Below are 19,333 nucleotides of genomic sequence, written 5' to 3' on the forward strand. Positions count from 1 at the left end.
TATTTGTAACTTTGCAGCATTAACGTAAAAAACTGGTGTAGGAAGTAACAATGAGGTAGACGACAAAATGTCACATACGAGCTATAGCCAAAATGTAGGCTTACTGAATACCACTAAATACAGGTTAATCCAACACTAACCTTAACATAACCAAGACGTTATACTGTAGTTCAGTTTGTGTTTCATATTTGTATAAATTTGTATATTTTTCCCATGGGCACAATTAAAGCGTTACGTGATGATTTAGTTTACATGTGCTGTCATAATCAAAAGTTTTATTATGATTGTAAAAATCCTTTAGAGTTCACATGCTCTCGGGTTCGAGCTTGTCTGGTAGACTTTTTTGTGGTTGGGCAGGTCTCGGAGTAATGACGTTAGAAGTGGGCTGGACACGATGTGTTGTGGCTGTATACTTACCTAAACCACTTGAGAGATTCTTGAGAACAAACTTGGTTCTTCATAGGCTTGTGAAGAGCACCAGGGTGGCCGGATGGGAACGGGGGATTACGTGTGTGTAACGGTGCGCGGCGGGGCGCCCTGGGGGTTTCAGCTCCGCCAAAGCCACGTAGAACCTCACCATCCTCTTCAGGTGTACCAGGTGAGATTACTAACACCTACAACATCTGGACTTCGCATATCAATGAACACAGGATTAAAAATTGATCACTGACAACTTTTAATTTGATGTAGTCATTACTGACTCAGCGTTGTATTGCTTCGAGTTTTAAAAAGGATACTGGCAACTTTCATGACAATCCTGGTAAACAGGGCAGAACGATTTGTTTGTTTGATTGTAGTTATCGGCGAGTAGGCTGATTCATGAAATGTAGGTTTTAAACTTGAGGCAACTATGGCAAAGTTTATACTGCATGCATGAAAACGGCGCCTCCCTAAATTACTGCAAAGTTATGGACACTACCCAAAATGCAGCCAAGTGCGAGGTTCTTTATCAAAATGTTAAGCAATGTGATGAGTTTGAAATACGAGGTGAGATGTGCGTTTGTATGTAACCATTTCCTGTGGTTGTCCCTCTATCCTTCTGCAATTTGAACTAGTTTTGATAATATAATGTGACTCTATTGGTTATTAAATCTGAGGAAAGTATTAACTTGTATAGAAATAAGCGCTCTTTTTCAGACTGGAGCAGGGCTCCATATATGGTCACGACACAGCTGCCCAGCGCGGCCTGTCTATTATCACTCCCAAGGATATGATCAAAAATTCTAAACACATAAAAACCGTTTTGTATTTGGTGGGATGATTATTAACGGGTTTTAGGGGGTAAGATGTGCCTCAGAGATAGAGTATTTACTTTAGAGCAAAACAGTTGTGCAAGAGATTTTGCACGCTCACTAGATATCCCACTAAATTGCAGTTTGAGTGGTAGATATAAAGAATTTAGTTGTTTTCTCTATGTTACTTCTGTATCTGAATAATGAAGTACGTTTTGCTGTATATGTTGTATAATTAGACCGGAATAAAAGTATTACCGTTTATATTGGGTCTTCTTCGCACATGGCTTCATTGTCCCAATTATTTGGCAAAGTAATAGACCAGAAGCAATAAAGGTATTTAGATTTCAGGATAATCTTTGGCCACAATGTAATGGATGGCATAATTGAATAAAGGGATATCTGAACTCTGAGTATAAAGAGCATAGTTCGGGAGGGTTGGGAATATATCCTGATATTAACCCAAACTGTAATCCATAGAGTACATATTTGACAGAGCAATGCCGATTACAGCCGACCAGTGTGAATCAAAGCAAGAAACAAACCTTTCTTTTCAGGGAGCTTTATGGGTTGCTCCATGAAGATGGTTACACCAAATACTGCAATTTTTATATGCCAATAACAGCTAAATGTCTGCAGTAGTTCCCTCAGTCTGAGTATAATGGTTTCCACACCTTAGGTTTGGTTTGGTGCCATAATTCATTTGTCATTCCTAGGTCATTTAGTAATGTTCAAAGAGAGTATATTTGAATAACACTGCTGAAATCGTTTCTGGAGGACATCGTGCAGATCGTTAGATGGAGCACTGTTTGGCAGAACATTCAACTCTTTCACAAAACTTTATTCATCCATCAAACATCAAACAACTCCCTGAACTCTCTAAAATGACCAGAACTGCTGAGCTTTGACAGTCTGGATGTGTTTATTGATTGGAAGCTTCATTAAACAGTATTATTATCATTCTAATACTGGTACTGTACTGTTCTTCAGACTGAGGACCTCACAGAGGATACAATTATTTGTATAATTGATTGAACCTACAAAATTGCATTACTGCAATGACTCCAAGAGTTTTGTGCAAGATTTAAAATGTATTCTGTATAAGAATTTAGGTTTTAGCTGAATCTCAACCTCCAGAAGCTTACATTATTACAAACTGTGTGGTTCTAGATAGCCATGGTGGCCTTGTAAGCGATACCTTGCTTGATGATACCACCCTAATGCCAGAAGTGCTTGGTTTAGAAAAGCTGTCATCAGCTTGTCAGCACCAGAGAATGCTAACACTTTTCTAAAAAACACATGCATTCCACTGGGCTGAAAGCCAGCCGAGGCACAGGGCAAACCACTTAACAGAGCAAAATGACATATCGTTGGGTTCATAATGGAACAATGTTGGGCTGTTTGGTCTTCACATTCTGAGTCTTCATCAAGTGCATTTAGGTGCATTGTTCTCAATGTTGCCACAGTAGTGCAAGGACCAACGTCTGGAGCTCCTCAATGGTTTTCTCCCCATCGCTGATCTCCAAGTGTTCCAAATGCCATCCTACATTATTTTTTTTCATTTTTACCTGAGCTATTAAGTGTTGTGCAGAATGTTACTGCAGGATCAAAGAGCAGAGATCCTCTGTTGTCTGTTATATTTACATGCATTTTCTTTAATATAACTTCAGTCAGTGTTGAATTAGTTCCTACAGTGCTTACATAAGTCCACTTCTGAAAGTGCCATTGCTTTCTGGAACTGCCTTCATACATGTTGTCTCTCATATTATTGATAGTAACAAGGCCTCAAGACTCAACAAACTTGGTCTCTTGACATTAAGACTTTACAGAACTACAGACATTGTACGTACACTAATGAGAAACCTGATGTTAATGAAAGCGAGTGTATTTTGGTCAACCTGAGCCTTGTAATGTTCACTTGTGGGGGAAAAAAAATGGGACATGTTATAAACGCTTAGCATCAAAATCAAACTGAAATGGTGGTTCAGTTGTAAAACAGCCAACTGTGAGAGTCCATTCTTTTCTTACAATGCAAGTCACACGCAAAATAAAAGGCAAGTTGAATTTGGGGGAAAATTAACCTTTTTAAGACATGTACTGATATCACTGCATGATTTGTTTAGTCACACGCCACATTTATTCATTTGCGAGACGTATTACTTTGGTGGTAGTTTGTGTATTCTGCAGCTGCTAAGGTTGATGAACTGAAACCAGAACTTCCCTCTCATTCCCGCTCACTCTTCTGGGTCCTGTGTGAGGAGAGACATTTTAGCTGAGCAGTTAAATATTTGCCTGCGCGTCCAAGCAGGGCCTTGAGATGACAGGATGACGTCTCTCACAGATATTCTGCAGAATGGTTTCGTGGGTTTCTTTCTTCCAGCAAGTCATCTGGAAGACATAACTTTACCTGACTGCAGATTTCTTTAAGGAGGTAAAATCATGTATGTCAGGGGGGATAAAAAGATACTGAGAAGGGCATGGTGAGAACATGAACTATACTCTCCCACTTCTGATTATGATAAGCAATTTCAGATGCACTTTTAACTTTTCAGGAGACTGACTAATGACACATTGCATGTGTGTCTGCGTGCATGTGTGTCAATGTTCTGTTGTGTGCATGTGTGTCAATGTTCTGTTGTGTGCATGTGTGTCTGCGTGCATGTGTGTCAATGTTCTGTTGTGTGCATGTGTGTCTGCGTGCATGTGTGTCAATGTTCTGTTGTGTGCATGTGTGTCAATGTTCTGTTGTGTGCATGTGTGTCTGCGTGCATGTGTGTCAATGTTCTGTTGTGTGCATGTGTGTCTGCGTGCATGTGTGTCAATGTTCTGTTGTGTGCATGTGTGTCTGCGTGCATGTGTGTCAATGTTCTGTTGTGTGCATGTGTGTCAATGTTCTGTTGTGTGCATGTGTGTCTGCGTGCATGTGTGTCAATGTTCTGTTGTGTGCATGTGTGTCAATGTTCCGTTGTGTGCATGTGTGTCTGCGTGCATGTGTGTCAATGTTCTGTTGTGTGCATGTGTGTCTGCGTGCATGTGTGTCAATGTTCTGTTGTGTGCATGTGTGTCTGCGTGCATGTGTGTCAATGTTCTGTTGTGTGCATGTGTGTCAATGTTCTGTTGTGTGCATGGGTGTCTGCGTGCATGTGGGAGACTGTTTGCCTTATAAGGCACTCGGTATTCTTTTTTTTTGTCCGCCGTCTTTGGGGGAATTCTGGCTTCATCACAGAGCTGGTGAAGTCAGATCTCCTCAGATTCTTAAAGGTGCAGAACCAACTGGCTTTTGGATGGAAGCAATGGGTCCAATGAGGTAGTCAGAACCCTGAAATTACCTGCCAAAACTGTATATAGACCTGCACATGTGATCATATTGTTTAGGTTATCTGCACTATATATACAATGTATACAGCACTGTTCAATCACACCGGCGTGCCAGGAGCCATCTGCAAAGCTCTTTAGTTTAGTTAGCAGACGTGTCTTGGTTTTCAGTAAAACCTCTAGAAACATCAAGCCATGATACCATATCAGAACAGGTCAAACATAAACTTAAATGAGCTTGTTTGCTCTTGCTTGTTTCTGAACATAATTCTTGTTATAATATTTTTTTTCCTAGTTAATTGGCACAAACTGTAAAGTTCCCTTAACATCACATAAGTAATTGAAACAATAAATGAGTGCTTCTGATAGTACTTGGAAATGTGATTGGTTAAGCACGTGAGAAACTATGCTTCATGAATCAGAGACCATACTGCAGTCCATCACCACTGCCAAATGGCTTGTTGCTATCTGAGAGCTTTTCCTTGACAATGTCTCCATGACTTGCTCATTAGGGGCCTGGAGCCAGATTCTGTGCATTTATGACTTCTGTAAAACTTTGTGACAAAACATGTTGCAAAAAGTCCTACACAAATCAGTCTGAAATCGAATAGCTTGTGTAGCTAAATGGGTTGTTTACACGTGTACATAAAATGAGTTTGTAATAGCTACAGTAGACTGAAAAAGCTGCCATAGTTAGGATTTCCAAAATGAGATTAAAAATGATTGGCTAAGGTGATGGAGAGTTCAAGCAAACAGATGGCAACTATTATAAATGCCCTAGCCACCTAAATAACACAGTCGGTACATTTTTACATCTCATGTCAGCGCTGTGCCACCATCAGATGTCCTGTTTTATATATCCCCTGGAAAAACACTTTAGTTAAGAGCTAATATAGACTTAGTAGGAGCTTTTGATTGGGAACTGAATGGTTCGAGAGAGAGAATGGGGGGGGGATCTCTCTCTAAACTATGGGTATCATACAGCTGCTGATGATGTTAGTACTAATATATATATGATATATCATTATTTAACATTTTGTTGTTGATGTCTTTACTTGCGACTGTGACCGTGATCATTATTGGATAGTTGTTTTAAACGTAATTCTGCATCATATTGTTTGAAAGTTCTGAAAATAGGTCAGATCTTGGTCTAATGGTCATCCTCGAGGTTCCTGTTCGTACATGTCCGTACAGCACGGTTCTCGCAGCCTCAGACGCTGCCGTTAGACGTGCTTCCTCTCAGTACATAACGGGGTCCGTTTCTTCGCCATCCTTTTTTGGAGGGGAGGCCGAAGGGAATGAGATTCTCACCGTTACTGCATTCCTGCGTCTCGGTTTGATCAGTCCCTCTACAGGCCGCGGAGACGCTGTGAGCCATCCATATACGGCTACCCCAACTGTTGCATTTACTCTTAAAGCTCTTAAGGCAAATCCCACATCATCTGCGTTTTATTGCTCTCTCGCTTTCCTTGGTACTCATAAACCAACCATATAAAGCTGTAACAATGCCCGGTAAATAACTGTGGTTCATCTGTTATGACTGAAGATGTTATGGTTACGTTACTGTACTGCTGTATTAGGTCGTATTCGAAGTTATTAGCTAGTCTGAGCCTCACGGCCATCATTACCCGCCACCCAGTGCTGTTGAGAAAAATGTTCCGCTTAGTTATACTGCTATGCTGCTTGCACAGCCTTTTGTCCTAATTTCCTACTGTTTTCACTAGAAAATAACCTAGCGCGTCGTAGCCACAGGAGTCATTAGAAGTTTGTAACACAGCCCCAAGCAGTGCGACGTTTCTGTTCAAGCATGTCTGTTGAAGTTCAAAGGATCCGAGGATCCGACGTCAAAACGCTGAGGGAACACTGCCCTCTAGTGTTCGAATGGAGAAACTATCATGCAAAGTTAACACCGTAAGCCCTGAAGTGTAGCAATTTGTCATGTGAAGGTTGTCATTTAATGTCAGTTCCTAAATTCACAAAATTTACTAGATATAAGGAGTATCTATAAATCACCTGAAAAGCGATCCCCAGCTATTAATGATTAATTAATGATTGATTAATGAAGCCAGATGAATAATAACTACAGTAATTTGAATATGTATCGATATTAAACATACTAGAATACTGTACTTTACTTCTTAATAACCCAGCCAAATAATAGAGTATAACTGAAATCACATTTAGGAAGATGACTTAGACCTGTAGTACTTTCAATTGCTAGTAGAGCAAGACCTAAAGGAGCACATTTACCTCAGAAATAGTTCTCTTTAGGTAGTGTGTGATGCAAACTGATCCAAAATGTAGAGGAGAATGTGCAAATCTTATTTACAGTTTGGCTTGTCCCACTGTGTTTGGCATTTTGTTATATCTATTGTTTCTCTCTCTCTCTCTCTCTCTCTATATATATATATATATATATATATATATATATATATATATATATATATATATATATATATATATATATATATATATAATATACACACAGTAATATATATATATATATATAATATACAGTAAGAGAGATCTCTTACAGTGAGAGAGAGAGAGAGATGCTATTGCATTTGTAATATGGCTGACCTTCCTGATGACTGCCTACACTGCAATTACTTTAAATAAGAGGAGCTAAAAAAACTAATTAAAAAAGATTGCCACTTTCACCATCTTTTAACCATTGTACAGTGAGCAGCCTATATAATCCACAGTAGAATACTTGGAGCTAATCCAGTGCTTATTCCAGTCACACAATTACATTGCATTTACTAATGAGCCTCCATACACCTACTGATATGTATCACTGATATGATAAGGTTTTCACTCTTACTTATGTACTACATGCTTGCCTAATATGTCTTTGGATTGCAGTGGGCTACACTGGTGTAAGAAAGGCGGCTTCTGCCTCTTAACACTGTTATACTGATAAAGATATGGCAATATGTTAGCTGTGCGGACAATCCTTGACAAATGGTCGTTCGTGTTTTCAAAGCTGACCTCATTTCAGGATTGATTTGTGATATGTACAGAGTCAAAATAAAGGTCAATGGTAAATCTTATACTAGAGGGCCACCGTTGCGGCCCTATTCTGGACTTCTGGGTGACAGCCCCTCCACAGCCAGGAGCATTGTATGGACTTGCAGCTGTTGTGCTGTGTATAGCTCTGAACACTGACTCGCTGGTGCTCCACAAGAGGTTGGATTACAAAAAAAGTGTCGTGCTCTGTCTATATGGAACTGTTTGAGTTGTGTTTTCAGCCAAATGTTGTCTGTTTGAACCAATACACCAAAGATTGTTCAAACCAAATGTACATTTTCTGGACATGAGTTGCCATAAATGATTTTTACCTCATTGTTGCTGACTCCCCCACCCCAACTCTACAGCAATGTAAAAGTGATGATGCTAGTCTTTTTGGATAAGCTTTGTATTGCCCTTGAAAAAAAAGCAAATGGTGTTCTCAAGAAATCATTCTGCCTGGTTTATATAATGATGGTGATTCTGATCATGCTTGTTGCTGTGATCCTTTCTTTAGGTTGAAAAAGACAGTCCCGCTTGCCTGGCCGGTTTGTGTGACAATGACGAGCTGGTGTCTGTGAATGGAGAACCCTGCTCTGCTCTAAGCTTTACAGAGGCTGTGTCTCTCATCGAGGCTTCAACTGAATGTCTGCAGCTGCTGGTGAAGAGGTACCTCCGCATCACTAAATCCTAAGACCTCAAACCCAACTCGGATCTATGCAGTGTGGTTCAGCCTATGATCAAACCTATCAACCGATCGGCCTATGATGAGGACTAGCTCAGCTAATACGACAGCACAACATGCTGTGATTTATCTAGGGCCCATTATCTGGGGCCCACTTTGCATTTTGATTGCTCGTTTTATGGTGCCATGGCTGTCTCGCTGATGACTGATTTGACATTTGACTACCAAATGGCAAAACAGTGTGTGTGTGTGTGTGGGTCCCAGCAGTAACTATCCAGCTGAAGGGAGCTTCTATTGGTGACACACCAGTGGGTTGTGATAACCATTCACACGATTGAGTATAAGTAAAAACAATGTGGTGATTAACTGCTGTATGTTTCAAGTGTCCCTCCTTTTGTTGCAATGTGGCTGTGCACTCAATAAATAGCATCTTACCCATTAAACACAGTGACCTTTCTGCATAGTGTCCCGTCTGGCACAGTTTATCATCCACTTTTTATGATCAACAAGATTGCTCACACAGTTGTACTTTTGGCTGCGGTGGAAGTATGTGTCAGTGTGTGAACCACACAACATTTCACAAATTGCATAGAACATTTTAACCAATAGTTCTCCCTTGCAGATGCTGTTCTCAACCCCAAGAGAGTTATCAGTCAGCCAGCCCCACTCTCCGGATCCCATCCCCACACAGGCATCAGGACACCAGGGAACTCTACGTCTCAGAGTCCCAGGATGAGGCCTACTACGGGGAAACGGACAGTGAAGCCCTGGAGTGCCCTGGAGGTGTTCCTATGGTCCGAACCCAATTTTGTATTCCAGCTCCCATGGACAGAGTTGGGCCAGACTCCCAAGGCCCCGGAGGTGGGGACCCTAGTTCAGAAATCACCCCAGGATCCATGGTGGAGTTGCAGCTGTCCCTCTCTAAGACCACCCTGGAGGACACGTGCTGCACCTCCCTGGGCTGTGCTCGTGGAGTTGAAGGTAAAACAAACAATGAGGATGACAACAACGGCACACAGAGTGCACCAGGCTGCTCTTTCTATATACCTCGTCATGACAGGAAGCCTCTTTCACAGCGGGGGGTGCTTGTCACCTCCACTTCTGCCTTGCTGGGACAGGTGGAGGTGGTCGTACAGCCTTCTGGGAGGGGCTCCAGGACTGAAGGGGTGGGGGCGTGTGGTGCTGAGGAAGGGGCCAGTGAACGGCTGGGTTCTGGTGAGGGGGAAGGAGGGCAGACCGAGGAGGCTCCCTTCTCCACTGTCTCCTGTGGAGTTGCATCAGAAGAGGGGGACTCCGAGTCAGAGAGGGAGCACAGCAAACCCAACAGGCACAGAGCGAGGCACGCTAGTAAGTGACATCTGTACATTTTATTGCTGTTTCCTGTGCTGTGTGATGGCGATTTGACATCTTTATGACAGACAATCTGGATTTGATGTCTTGTTTTGCTCCAGATTATTGCCGTCAGCCTGGAATAACATGTGCTCCTGTTGTACTACCAGTATAGTTTACAAGAGTATAAAAGCCCAAGCAAAAAGTCGTGTATTTATCATTCTCAGTATGAGCTGGATCATTAATTGAAACATATAATCTATCTAGAAAGAAAGAAAGATTACATTGTTATCAAGACTTTTTAGTCTTGTTTGACTAGTATGTTTTACTTCTCATTTTCTCTTGTTGATTTTTCTGCTATCAAAAGAAAATAAGAAAGAATTCTAATCCTAATCTTGATGGTAATTCACTTCAATTCCTTATTAAACTTCGTACAATCTTAATGTATGCAAGCAGTGGGAATGGGACATGAAGGATGACGTGAGGGATAAGAATAAAACGTGGGCATGCTGGCTCTGTCTGTGGAATAGCCCTTTGACAGACACCAGCATGTGTGACACTGGCGTGTTACCTGATCCTGTAAAACTGGCCATCTTAGCAGCGCTGAAAAGGGAAGTGTTCTCTTCTCCCCACTGGCTTTTCCCACCTTGAGCCTGGCAGCAGTCATGTCAAGTATATAAAGGAAAGAGACACTGAAAATGTTCTTTGGCTTTGCTCGTTGACTCTTGCAAGGTCAGACTGCTTTGAAAAGAGAGGTATGTTTTGTCTGTGATGTGTATTGTTTACTTTGCTAGAGGATTTTGTTGTAAACAGGCAGGATTATTTTCATTATATTAAGAATCTAGAGATAAAGGATCTCATTGAGACTCTAATACAAGGATTTACTATTGTTGTTGAAACCCCTCCTTTTTCAACTGTTATCTGGGTCTTTCCCTCAACTTCGACACATTTTTATAGCTGTGAATGAGTTACCATGTGTCATCATTCAGCAAATGAGGAAGAGTTATTCATGGGTCAGTGATTTGTCTGATGTCAACACTTTGCTTATAGAATTGGTCTGGTTTTGTAGTGAAGAGACATAGTTGAGTTAATCATTCCCTCATGAATAGTCCCCACTATTCCCTTAAAGACTTAACAGAAACAATTATGAATCAATTAACTCTAATTGAACTGCCAGTGATATGAGATAACATGTTGTAAAATCAATTAAAGTAGCACATGTAACTCTACAGTAAGTTTAATTTAAGTAATAACAAATGAGGATAAGAATCAAACCAGGACATGGACCCTTTTCATATGATTTGTTTTCATATGAACAGTTATTAAGAACTCATCAGTTTAATAAGAGATATTTTGCCTGCCCATTTTTACCCATGCTATTAATACACCTCATACTCCGCATCGTAATGAACTAGATCACTATGAGTAACCATCTGAAATGTTCCTCTGCTCTCACCCCACCATCTTTACCCTCCGTGTGCTCTAACCCCCCCTCCCATCTCTGTCTTTCCAAGGGCTTCGCCGGAGCGAGAGTCTGTCTGAGAAGCAGGTGAAGGAGGCCAAGTCTAAATGCAAACGCATTGCCCTCCTTCTCTCTGCTGCTGCCCCCAACCCCAATAACAAGGGGTTGTTGATGTTCAAGAAGCACAGACAGAGGGCCAAACAGTACACGCTCGTGAGCTACGGAACTGGAGAGAACGAGCCAGAGTTTGAGGACGAGGAGTCCGAAGAAGACCCCACAGAGACCCATGCTGTTGAGGTCACAGTTCTAGCCACCAGCGAGGCTGAACTTGATGAGGATTTCTTCACAAACCCCCCGGGCCACAAAAGCATTGTGACCTTTGACTGGGACACAGGATTGCTCGAGATTGAGCGCAAGATTAACAGCAAGGAAGACATGAACACACTCCCTGAGACCAAGGGCAAAGGGGCCCTCATGTTCGCTCAGCGCAGACAGCGCATAGATGAGATTGCGGCCGAACACGAGGAGTTGAGAAGCAAGGGGATCCCCGTGGAGGGGATACAGGAGGCTGAGAAACATTACCAACAGGTGGAGCAGCAATCGTACATACAGGCGGCTGAGAGCCAAAATTACATGGATGTAAATGTACATCACCAACAGCAACACCAACAATACCAGCAATATCAAGAACAGTATTATCAGCAGCAACAACAGTACCAAGAATACGAGCAGCAGATGCAATACCAGCAACAGCAACAGCATTACCAACAGCAACAAGAGTACCAACAACAGCAACAGTACCAACAGCAGCAACAGTACCAACAGTACCAACAGCACCAACAGGTGCAACAGAGTTCACATCATTTGAATGGTATGTCCAGTCACCAAACCACTGCAACGCAGGCCTCAGTAATGAATCGAAGTGCGAAGCCATTTTCTGTGGAGAACAGGGCAGCTATTCCCTTTACTTCATCTACAAATCAAGAACAGTCCTGCTATTCAGTGGGACAGGGAGAACAAATTGCTTCTAGAGATGAGCGAATTTCTGTACCAGCAATCAAGACAGGAATTCTGCAAGACAAGAAGAAGAACACAGCTAAACCCATGTTTACTTTTAAAGAGCCTCCAAAAGTTTCCCCAAATCCAGAGCTACTTAATCTCCTGAACAGAGGTGACAGGAAACCGGGGTTTGAGTCTGGTCCAGAGGAGGACTACCTAAGCCTAGGTGCCGAAGCCTGCAACTTTTTGCAGTCTCCTAAATCAAAGCACAAAATTCCACCACCAGTTGCTCCCAAACCACACATAAACCCAGCCTCTCCACCATGGTCACCACAACCAGAAATTGCAAGCCAGCAGTTCCCCCAACATGCTGAAAATAATGTTGAAGCAACTGCCGGGGCTACTGGGCCTGAAGCCGACCCTGCCCCTAATATAGAGTCCTCAGCCATACCAGAGCAAGAACCCTCTCCGGCACCTGCTGCCCAACGACAGGAAGCTCTCACTAAACCTGCACTGCAGGAACAAGAATCAGTCAATGCATGGGGTACGTCTGAGCCACAAATGCAACCAGATCAGCAACCAGAGAATTGGAATCAATCCCAACGGCAACTGAGTAACCCTGTCCAACCAACTCAAGTACATGCAAAGCCAGATCCACCTGTCAGCTCTTGGGGTCCACCTTCAACTCATGCCCATCAGCAGCCACCAGTAAGTGCTTGGGGTCCATCGGAGGTGCAGTCACAACCCCTTGCACAGTCACAGATGCAACCGCTTTGGGCGAAACAACCCCAAGTCATTTCCGATGCACAACCAAGCATAAGCATTCAAACAAAGTCTCAGCCCCAGCTTCCTTGGGTGACACAGAGTCCACCCCAACCCCAGAACCAACCACAGCCACAGCCTCAGCCTCAAATAAATTCATGGGCAACAGCCCCAACAGAGTCACCACCACAGCCTCCCTGGGCCCAATCTCAAATGCCATCACAGCCACCTGTCAGCACATGGTCTCAAGATTTAAATCAGACCCAAGGACAGCCACCCTGGGCCCAACAACAACAACAATCTCAACCAATACCACCTTGGACAGGCCCTCAGCAGGCTCCCCAGAATCCTTGGGGTCAACCTCAGAACCAGCCACAGCCCCAACCACCTTGGGTATCTCAGAAGCAACAGCAAGCTCTGACACAGTCACCTGTAAGCGCATGGACCCAACCTCAGTGTCCAGAGCAAGCACAGCCTCCATGGGTTCAACAGGCTCACCCACCCCCTCAGTCTCCACCACAGATGCAGCAACCCCAGGGCCCTTGGCCTCCTCAACCACAGTGGGCTCAAGAAGCTCAAGAGCATCCACAACAGATGATGAACTCTTGGGCACCAGGGCAGAATCAAATACAGCCACCCTGGACTCAGCCACAGATTCCAGCTCAGACACAACCTTCATGGTCACAACAGACCCAGCAACAGGCACCACCTCCGTCTCAGACTCAAGCGCTTTTAAGTACATGGACACCACATCCCCAGCAAGGTCCCGTCAGCATTGCAGCCCCTGCTGAAACTCAGAAGCTGCCTCAGCCAGTCAAACCGTGGAGTCCACCTCAGAATACTCAGCCCACACCTCCGCAACGAATGAAGTCATACACACTTGGGACAAAGCTACCGTCACCCACTCCCATGAGTAATACAGCATCAGGCTCTGGGATGGGGACAGCTTTCGAGATGCCAGCCTTACGAGGGAAAGGGGCTGAACTCTTTGCTAAGAGGCAATCCAGAATGGAGAAGTATGTGGTCGATTCTACCTCAGTGCAAGCAAACAAGGCAAGACCTTCATCACCATCTCCTTCTTTGCCAACCTCTTGGAAATATTCAGCTACTTGTCGTGCCCCTCCGCCTTTGACATACAATCCAATTCAGTCACCCTCATATCCACCAGGTGCTGTCAAGCAACCCCCATCTTCTAACCCTTCTTTAAAGAACAAAAATAAGGGTAAAGACAAACCCGCCCCCAAACCGCTTCATGTTCTTGATGTCATGAAGCATCAACCATACCAGTTAAATGCATCCCTTTTCACCTATGGGCCAGCAGCAGAGAAACTTGCTGCAGAAAAGGAGGCAGCTGAAAAGCTTGCTGCTCAGAAAGCAGCTGAAGCCCAAGCCCAAACTCAAGCTCATATCCAGGCTTCTGGTCCTGCAGACCAAAACCAGCATCTGAGTTATAATCAAGCTCCTGTCCCCTATGGCTTTATGCCACAGCACCCACAGCCACCGCAGCAGCACTATGGGATATCTGGTCCCTCAGCTGCTATGCATGATGGCCCTTACCACCACACTCCTCCTAACAACTACCATCCCTGCTCTAATCCATATCAACAAGCACCCTACCAACAAATGTATAGTCCCCAGCAGGTTTACCAACAACCTCCCTCCAGTCCCTACCAGCAAGCACCAAGTTCTCCTTATCAGCAGCCCCCTCCATATGAAGCCGGTCCTATCCCACCCTACTCAGCTGTCCTGACACCATGCTACCAACCAGCTTCAAGCTCCTATGATGTACCCACTTTTCCAATAGCTGCAAGAGCAGATTCCACCTCAGGAAGTAGCGTCCTAGCTGCTCCAAAACCAAAGTTCTCTGCCAATAAAAATGTGGCCCAGGTCTGGAAGCCTGGTGCTCCCGAACATGTTGAGAAATAGTTTAATACTTTGGCCTAACAAAGCTGGGATGGAAAGCTGTATGTGAAGTAGTTTCACAAAATGGTGCAGGAAATATTTCTGAAATATTTATCATCAGCTGTGAAATTCAAAACAGAGAGTTTTTAGTCACGGAATTTCAAACATAAATGTATCAGAAAGTATTTTCTGCATATTAAAAAGTTGTGTTCTGTAACACTATGATATGTCCATGGGACATGAGTTAATTGAGATTACACTGACATAGTTTCAATATTTAAATGTGGGTGGAACTCGAGCAGGTGAATGAATGTTTTATATGTTTTGGCCAGAAAAAGGGTAGCATTGATCCATATGGAAGGAAAATACTGATATATGAATGTATGATGAAGGAAATTAAGGTAAATTGTTTGATCAGATAGGACAGCCTCTGAGAATTTTAAAATGTATTTTATAGTACTGAATGCCGAATGCTCTTCACTTTATGCCTTTAATCTATATAACAGAATACCATACCTATATGTATGCTTTATAGTGTCTCAGTGGTTTCAGATTATTGATATACATATGTGGTACATACAGTATTTTGATGAAGATGAAGTACAGTTTTAACAATTTTATAACCTAGCTGGGTCACCTATATGACATAACAGAGAAATTCTAGAGTTTTCTAGAACGGAACAAAAGGGTTAGTATTTTTTTTAGGAAGGTAAGAAATGAATATACATTATATTGAATGTGGACTGTCAGATCATATTTATGATTCTGAAAGTTGAGAGTGTTTGATATTACTAAACTTAAGTCTTCTGTATGTGAAAGACTGAAAGTCAGCGAGAAGTAGAGTTTTACAAATTTTACAACTTTTAGACTTTCACGCTTATGTTTTCCATCGTTTGTATTCAAGCAAGAATTCACGCCTGATTTCTTTTCCTGCTTCACTCTTTAATTTGTTTCTACCAGCCTTATTTTGTGACAAATTAGAGCTAACTGTGACAAATCAAATGCTAAACAGGTAAAATAACCATCAGGGTTATTCTAAATGTAGAAACTGCCAATCTGGAAAGAATACCAACATTTTTTTATTTGCTTGCATTTTGTAGTTGCTGTCTTTCTCATGTTGTTTTATTTTTCATTCTTTTTGTGTGATTTTTCTTCATAATGCACTTCCTGTAAGATTTGCCACAGTGCAATTAAAATGACACTCTCTTCTTCAGTTTTGGGTTTCTTTGAGTTCACATCTGCATGATTCTGCCTTCTCTACCATCTCTTTCCTCAGCTTCTCGCTTTGCCATATTCTTGTTATTATTTCTTGTTATTATTTTATCACAGAAAATAAAAATAAAAACCCAGCAATCATAGTTAGTGGAGCAGAATGTTGGCACTCCACATAAAACAGTGTATTTACTGCCAGTATACAGCTCTGAATTATACTTCAAAAATTATCGTCCATTGTAAAATTAATTTGGAAATATATCACTTATTACACTGATAGCTCAAATCGTGTACTACAGAATATTTTGACTAAGGTAAGTAGTAAAATGAATGCCAGTGAATACCAAATTATTCAAATCAAAGTCCTTAAAATGGGGGTGCATTGCATCATGTTCTTGAGTAGTACAGAGCGTTGTCATTTGTGAAATATGGATGCAGTATGACTAATGTCTTACTGCTGGGCATGGCTGTGGCTATTTTTGGGGAGAGTTTGATACTTCATCTCATGACCCGAAAGAGCATAGGGCACTCGTGATATCGGTCTCCTGATTTTTTATTTTTTGAAGAAATAAGAATTTTCATGTTCATTTAGTATGGACCAAATCATTCCATTTCATATAATTTAAACTAATCATACTGTTACATATCATTTTTTTGTAGACGATCAATATAAAAACAATATTTGTAATGAAATTTGATTAAATGAGAATATGATGAGATTTGGTTTCTGCAAGAGTTTTTTAGGCATGACTGATCATTAGAAGGATTATACTGGTTTGCAGGTTGTTAACAGCTGTTGTAACAGCATGGAACACTGAACCGAACTTAAAGAGACATTTTATCAGCTCTGCTGGAGTGGATGACTCATGCAGCACTTAGTAACAAAATATACTCTGAGTTTCCACAAACACCAGGGGGCAGCACAAACCTTTTTGTTTAGCTTCTGCAATTCAGCAACATCCTGCTTTCTTGTTTAGAAGTGGCTCTATTTGCAGTCTGTATGTTTTTGCGTAAAGAGGTTATTTCTGTTAGATAATGTCTTTCAGTGGCCCTTGGTTGTCAGTACTTTGCACTGAACTCATCCGCAAGGTCATGCAGCTCCATTAAACAAGACTAAATCTGGATTAGTCAGGAGTGCCCTGTCCTTAAGCTAATTGTTCAGAGAAACCATGAGGGGGTGCACAGGAGCCTAAGTGGTGTGCTGACACATACTGTATCAATGGCCACTTTATGTAATCCAGAATGCAGAAGTTTAATCTGCTGTGTCTGAGTCATCCATACATTCGTTAGACGAAAATGCTTGAAGATGCTCCAGCTTGTCCTTGCCACAACATTTCAGTAAAATAAATGCTATTTTTGCCAGTCTGTTAAGTATTGTTGTGCTTTTTTTCTTAATATTTTAACTTTTCTGGTTTATCTTTAGGCCCTTGGACGGAGTTCATCCCTATCTCCACCCGTTAGGCTCTCACCACAGGGCCTCAGCTCCAGGTCGGCCTCCGTCTCCCCCAGCCCTTCCTCCCACGTAACGTACGGCCCGCGCTCCACAGAGGGCCGAGCCTTCTGGGTCGAAAAAGCCCGCAAGCCGCCCACCCCGTGGGAGGCCGCGTCCCGCCACCCGCTGGGCCTGGTGGATGAAGCTTTCGCCACGCACGACATGCAGCAGTCGCTTGCTTCCAGCTTACGCTCCGCCGCTCACCGCAAGCTGCTCCCTGAGCCCCCACTGGAGTGGAAAGCCAAGGTGGGCCACGCGCCTCGCCCCAAGAGCCAGGGCTGGAGCACCGGCCGATCACCCCTCCCCTTCCTGTCCCCGACCAAAAGCACCGCGTCCGCCCCCGCCGCTCCTGTGCCCTACAGCCCGCTGCTGCAGCGGCCCCAGCCCCCTAGGTCCATGACTGAGGCCAACATCGCCGCCTCGCAGGCTGGCCAGGGGAGCACCAGGCCCGCGGAGCAGTCAGCCATTAGGGCCACATACAGTAACACCTGGAAACGCTGAATCCACGTTAGAGCATTTTAAAATATATTTGTGCTATACAATTCAGATGCAGCAGACACTTAAAGGTTTTTTTCTTTGTTGCATGCAGACGTTAAGTAGTTGTTTTAAAGGACAGTCGTGAGATGTGGTGGAGGTGTCGGGGGATGTGCAGATTTGAAAATGGTAGTTTGGTAGTTTGTAGTTTGATAATCTTGACTGAGGGACCCAGAGGCTGAGGAATGTAGATTCAGGTTTCAGAAAGGGAGCTTGTTTAGCAGTTAATGATGATGCACAGCTAATTCCAAAAGCTTAAAAAACTGCATTATATAACGCAACTTTAACTGACTCTATATTATCAAAGTATTATCAATATAACATTAACAGCTTTATTATACGTATGCTCATACACAATAATCATGTGAGTCATATAAATAATTATGTCTGTTAGTTTTTTAGAGAAATTTCAGTAGGGTTCCACACTTTGTGGCTTTAAATTACATTCAGTTACAAAATGTAGTGGGTTTATGGTGTATGCAAATGTACCTGTCCCATTTATGGAACTTTCCAGATGGTTGAAGATGCATGTGTTCAATCACGCATAGAAAATTCTGCACCTACTTCTGAATGGTATTTTTTCAGTGTGTTGTGAAGAAACGTTTAAGACACAACAGCTGGATTAGTATAATGCATTTAGTTACATTCAATCTTTCTTTAGTAAACCCATCTGTACTTTATTTACTAAACAAGGTTTGACCCTGTTGCTGGGACAGCATGAACGATTCACCTCGAAAGCACCACATGCGTACCAAGATACCTGATACGTTTGCTTTCATTTATTTATATGTCATTTCCTGTAGGGAAAGTAGAGACTTCCGATTTGAGATCATTTGTGCTTCTGCAGTGTTAGTTACGAGAGCAGATTCTCAAACACTGCACTAAATAGTACTCTGTTTACTTTGTTAAACACTATGTTTACTCTGTCAAACACTACTCTGTTTATTTAAATGCTACTCTGTTTACTTTGTCAAACACTATTCTGTTTACTCTGTCAAACACTACTCTGTTTTCTCAACATTTCACTGACTGTAGCAGAGCCACATTAGTTAGTGTTGGTGTTATTGCTGCATCTTTAGTCTAGTCCTCTTCACTAATTATTTAACTTCATCCACAGTTTAACTGACATTTTAAGCAAAACTGTAACTGACTGACAGAAATGACACTGACACTGTTTTCTGCCTGAAGATTAGGTAACCTGATGGTTTTATTTGTTTTATGTTGATGCAATCCTGATGACAAAGTGACACAAGATTTTGCTTTTCACTTTAATTAAAATGAAATATACATTCAGTTCCTCATGAGTTCGTCGTTTTTTTTTTTAAGCAGTTTCAGAAATATATGTTGTCAAGAAAAGGTCAGAGTGAGTGAGTGAGTGAATGAGAGAGAGAGAGAGAGAG

General features: G+C 42.4%; 1 protein-coding gene across 3 annotated transcripts; it reads left to right on the plus strand.

Moving 5' to 3' along the window:
• Positions 1-430: 430 nt before the first annotated feature.
• synpo2a (synaptopodin 2a) lies at positions 431-19,226 on the plus strand. Of its 3 annotated transcripts, XM_076972778.1 has the most exons (5): positions 431-598; positions 8,074-8,225; positions 8,864-9,588; positions 11,085-13,846; positions 17,331-19,226. In XM_076972778.1, the coding sequence occupies exons 1-5, from the start codon at positions 491-493 to the stop codon at positions 17,898-17,900; spliced, it is 4,317 nt and encodes a 1,438-aa protein (XP_076828893.1). In that variant the 5' UTR covers positions 431-490; the 3' UTR covers positions 17,901-19,226. The 3 variants fall into 3 exon arrangements, with proteins under 3 accessions (XP_076828893.1, XP_076828892.1, XP_076828894.1); XM_076972777.1 differs by lacking the exon at positions 17,331-19,226 and having other exon boundaries at positions 434-598; positions 11,085-15,908; XM_076972779.1 differs by lacking the exons at positions 431-598; positions 8,074-8,225; positions 8,864-9,588; positions 17,331-19,226 and adding an exon at positions 9,914-10,325 and having other exon boundaries at positions 11,085-15,908.
• The last annotated feature ends 107 nt before the right edge of the window (positions 19,227-19,333 follow it).

Source organism: Brachyhypopomus gauderio, chromosome 14 (assembly GCF_052324685.1).
Source record: "Brachyhypopomus gauderio isolate BG-103 chromosome 14, BGAUD_0.2, whole genome shotgun sequence".
Classification (NCBI taxonomy): domain Eukaryota; kingdom Metazoa; phylum Chordata; class Actinopteri; order Gymnotiformes; family Hypopomidae; genus Brachyhypopomus; species Brachyhypopomus gauderio.

Coding starts and splice junctions, on each gene's coding strand:
- synpo2a (XM_076972777.1), top strand. CDS start 491: ATGGGAACGGGGGATTACGTGTGTGTAACGGTGCGCGGCGGGGCGCCC. Junction 599..8,073: donor ATCCTCTTCAGGTGTACCAG/GTGAGATTACTA, acceptor TCCTTTCTTTAG/GTTGAAAAAGACAGTCCCGC. Junction 9,589..11,084: donor GCACAGAGCGAGGCACGCTA/GTAAGTGACATC, acceptor TGTCTTTCCAAG/GGCTTCGCCGGAGCGAGAGT.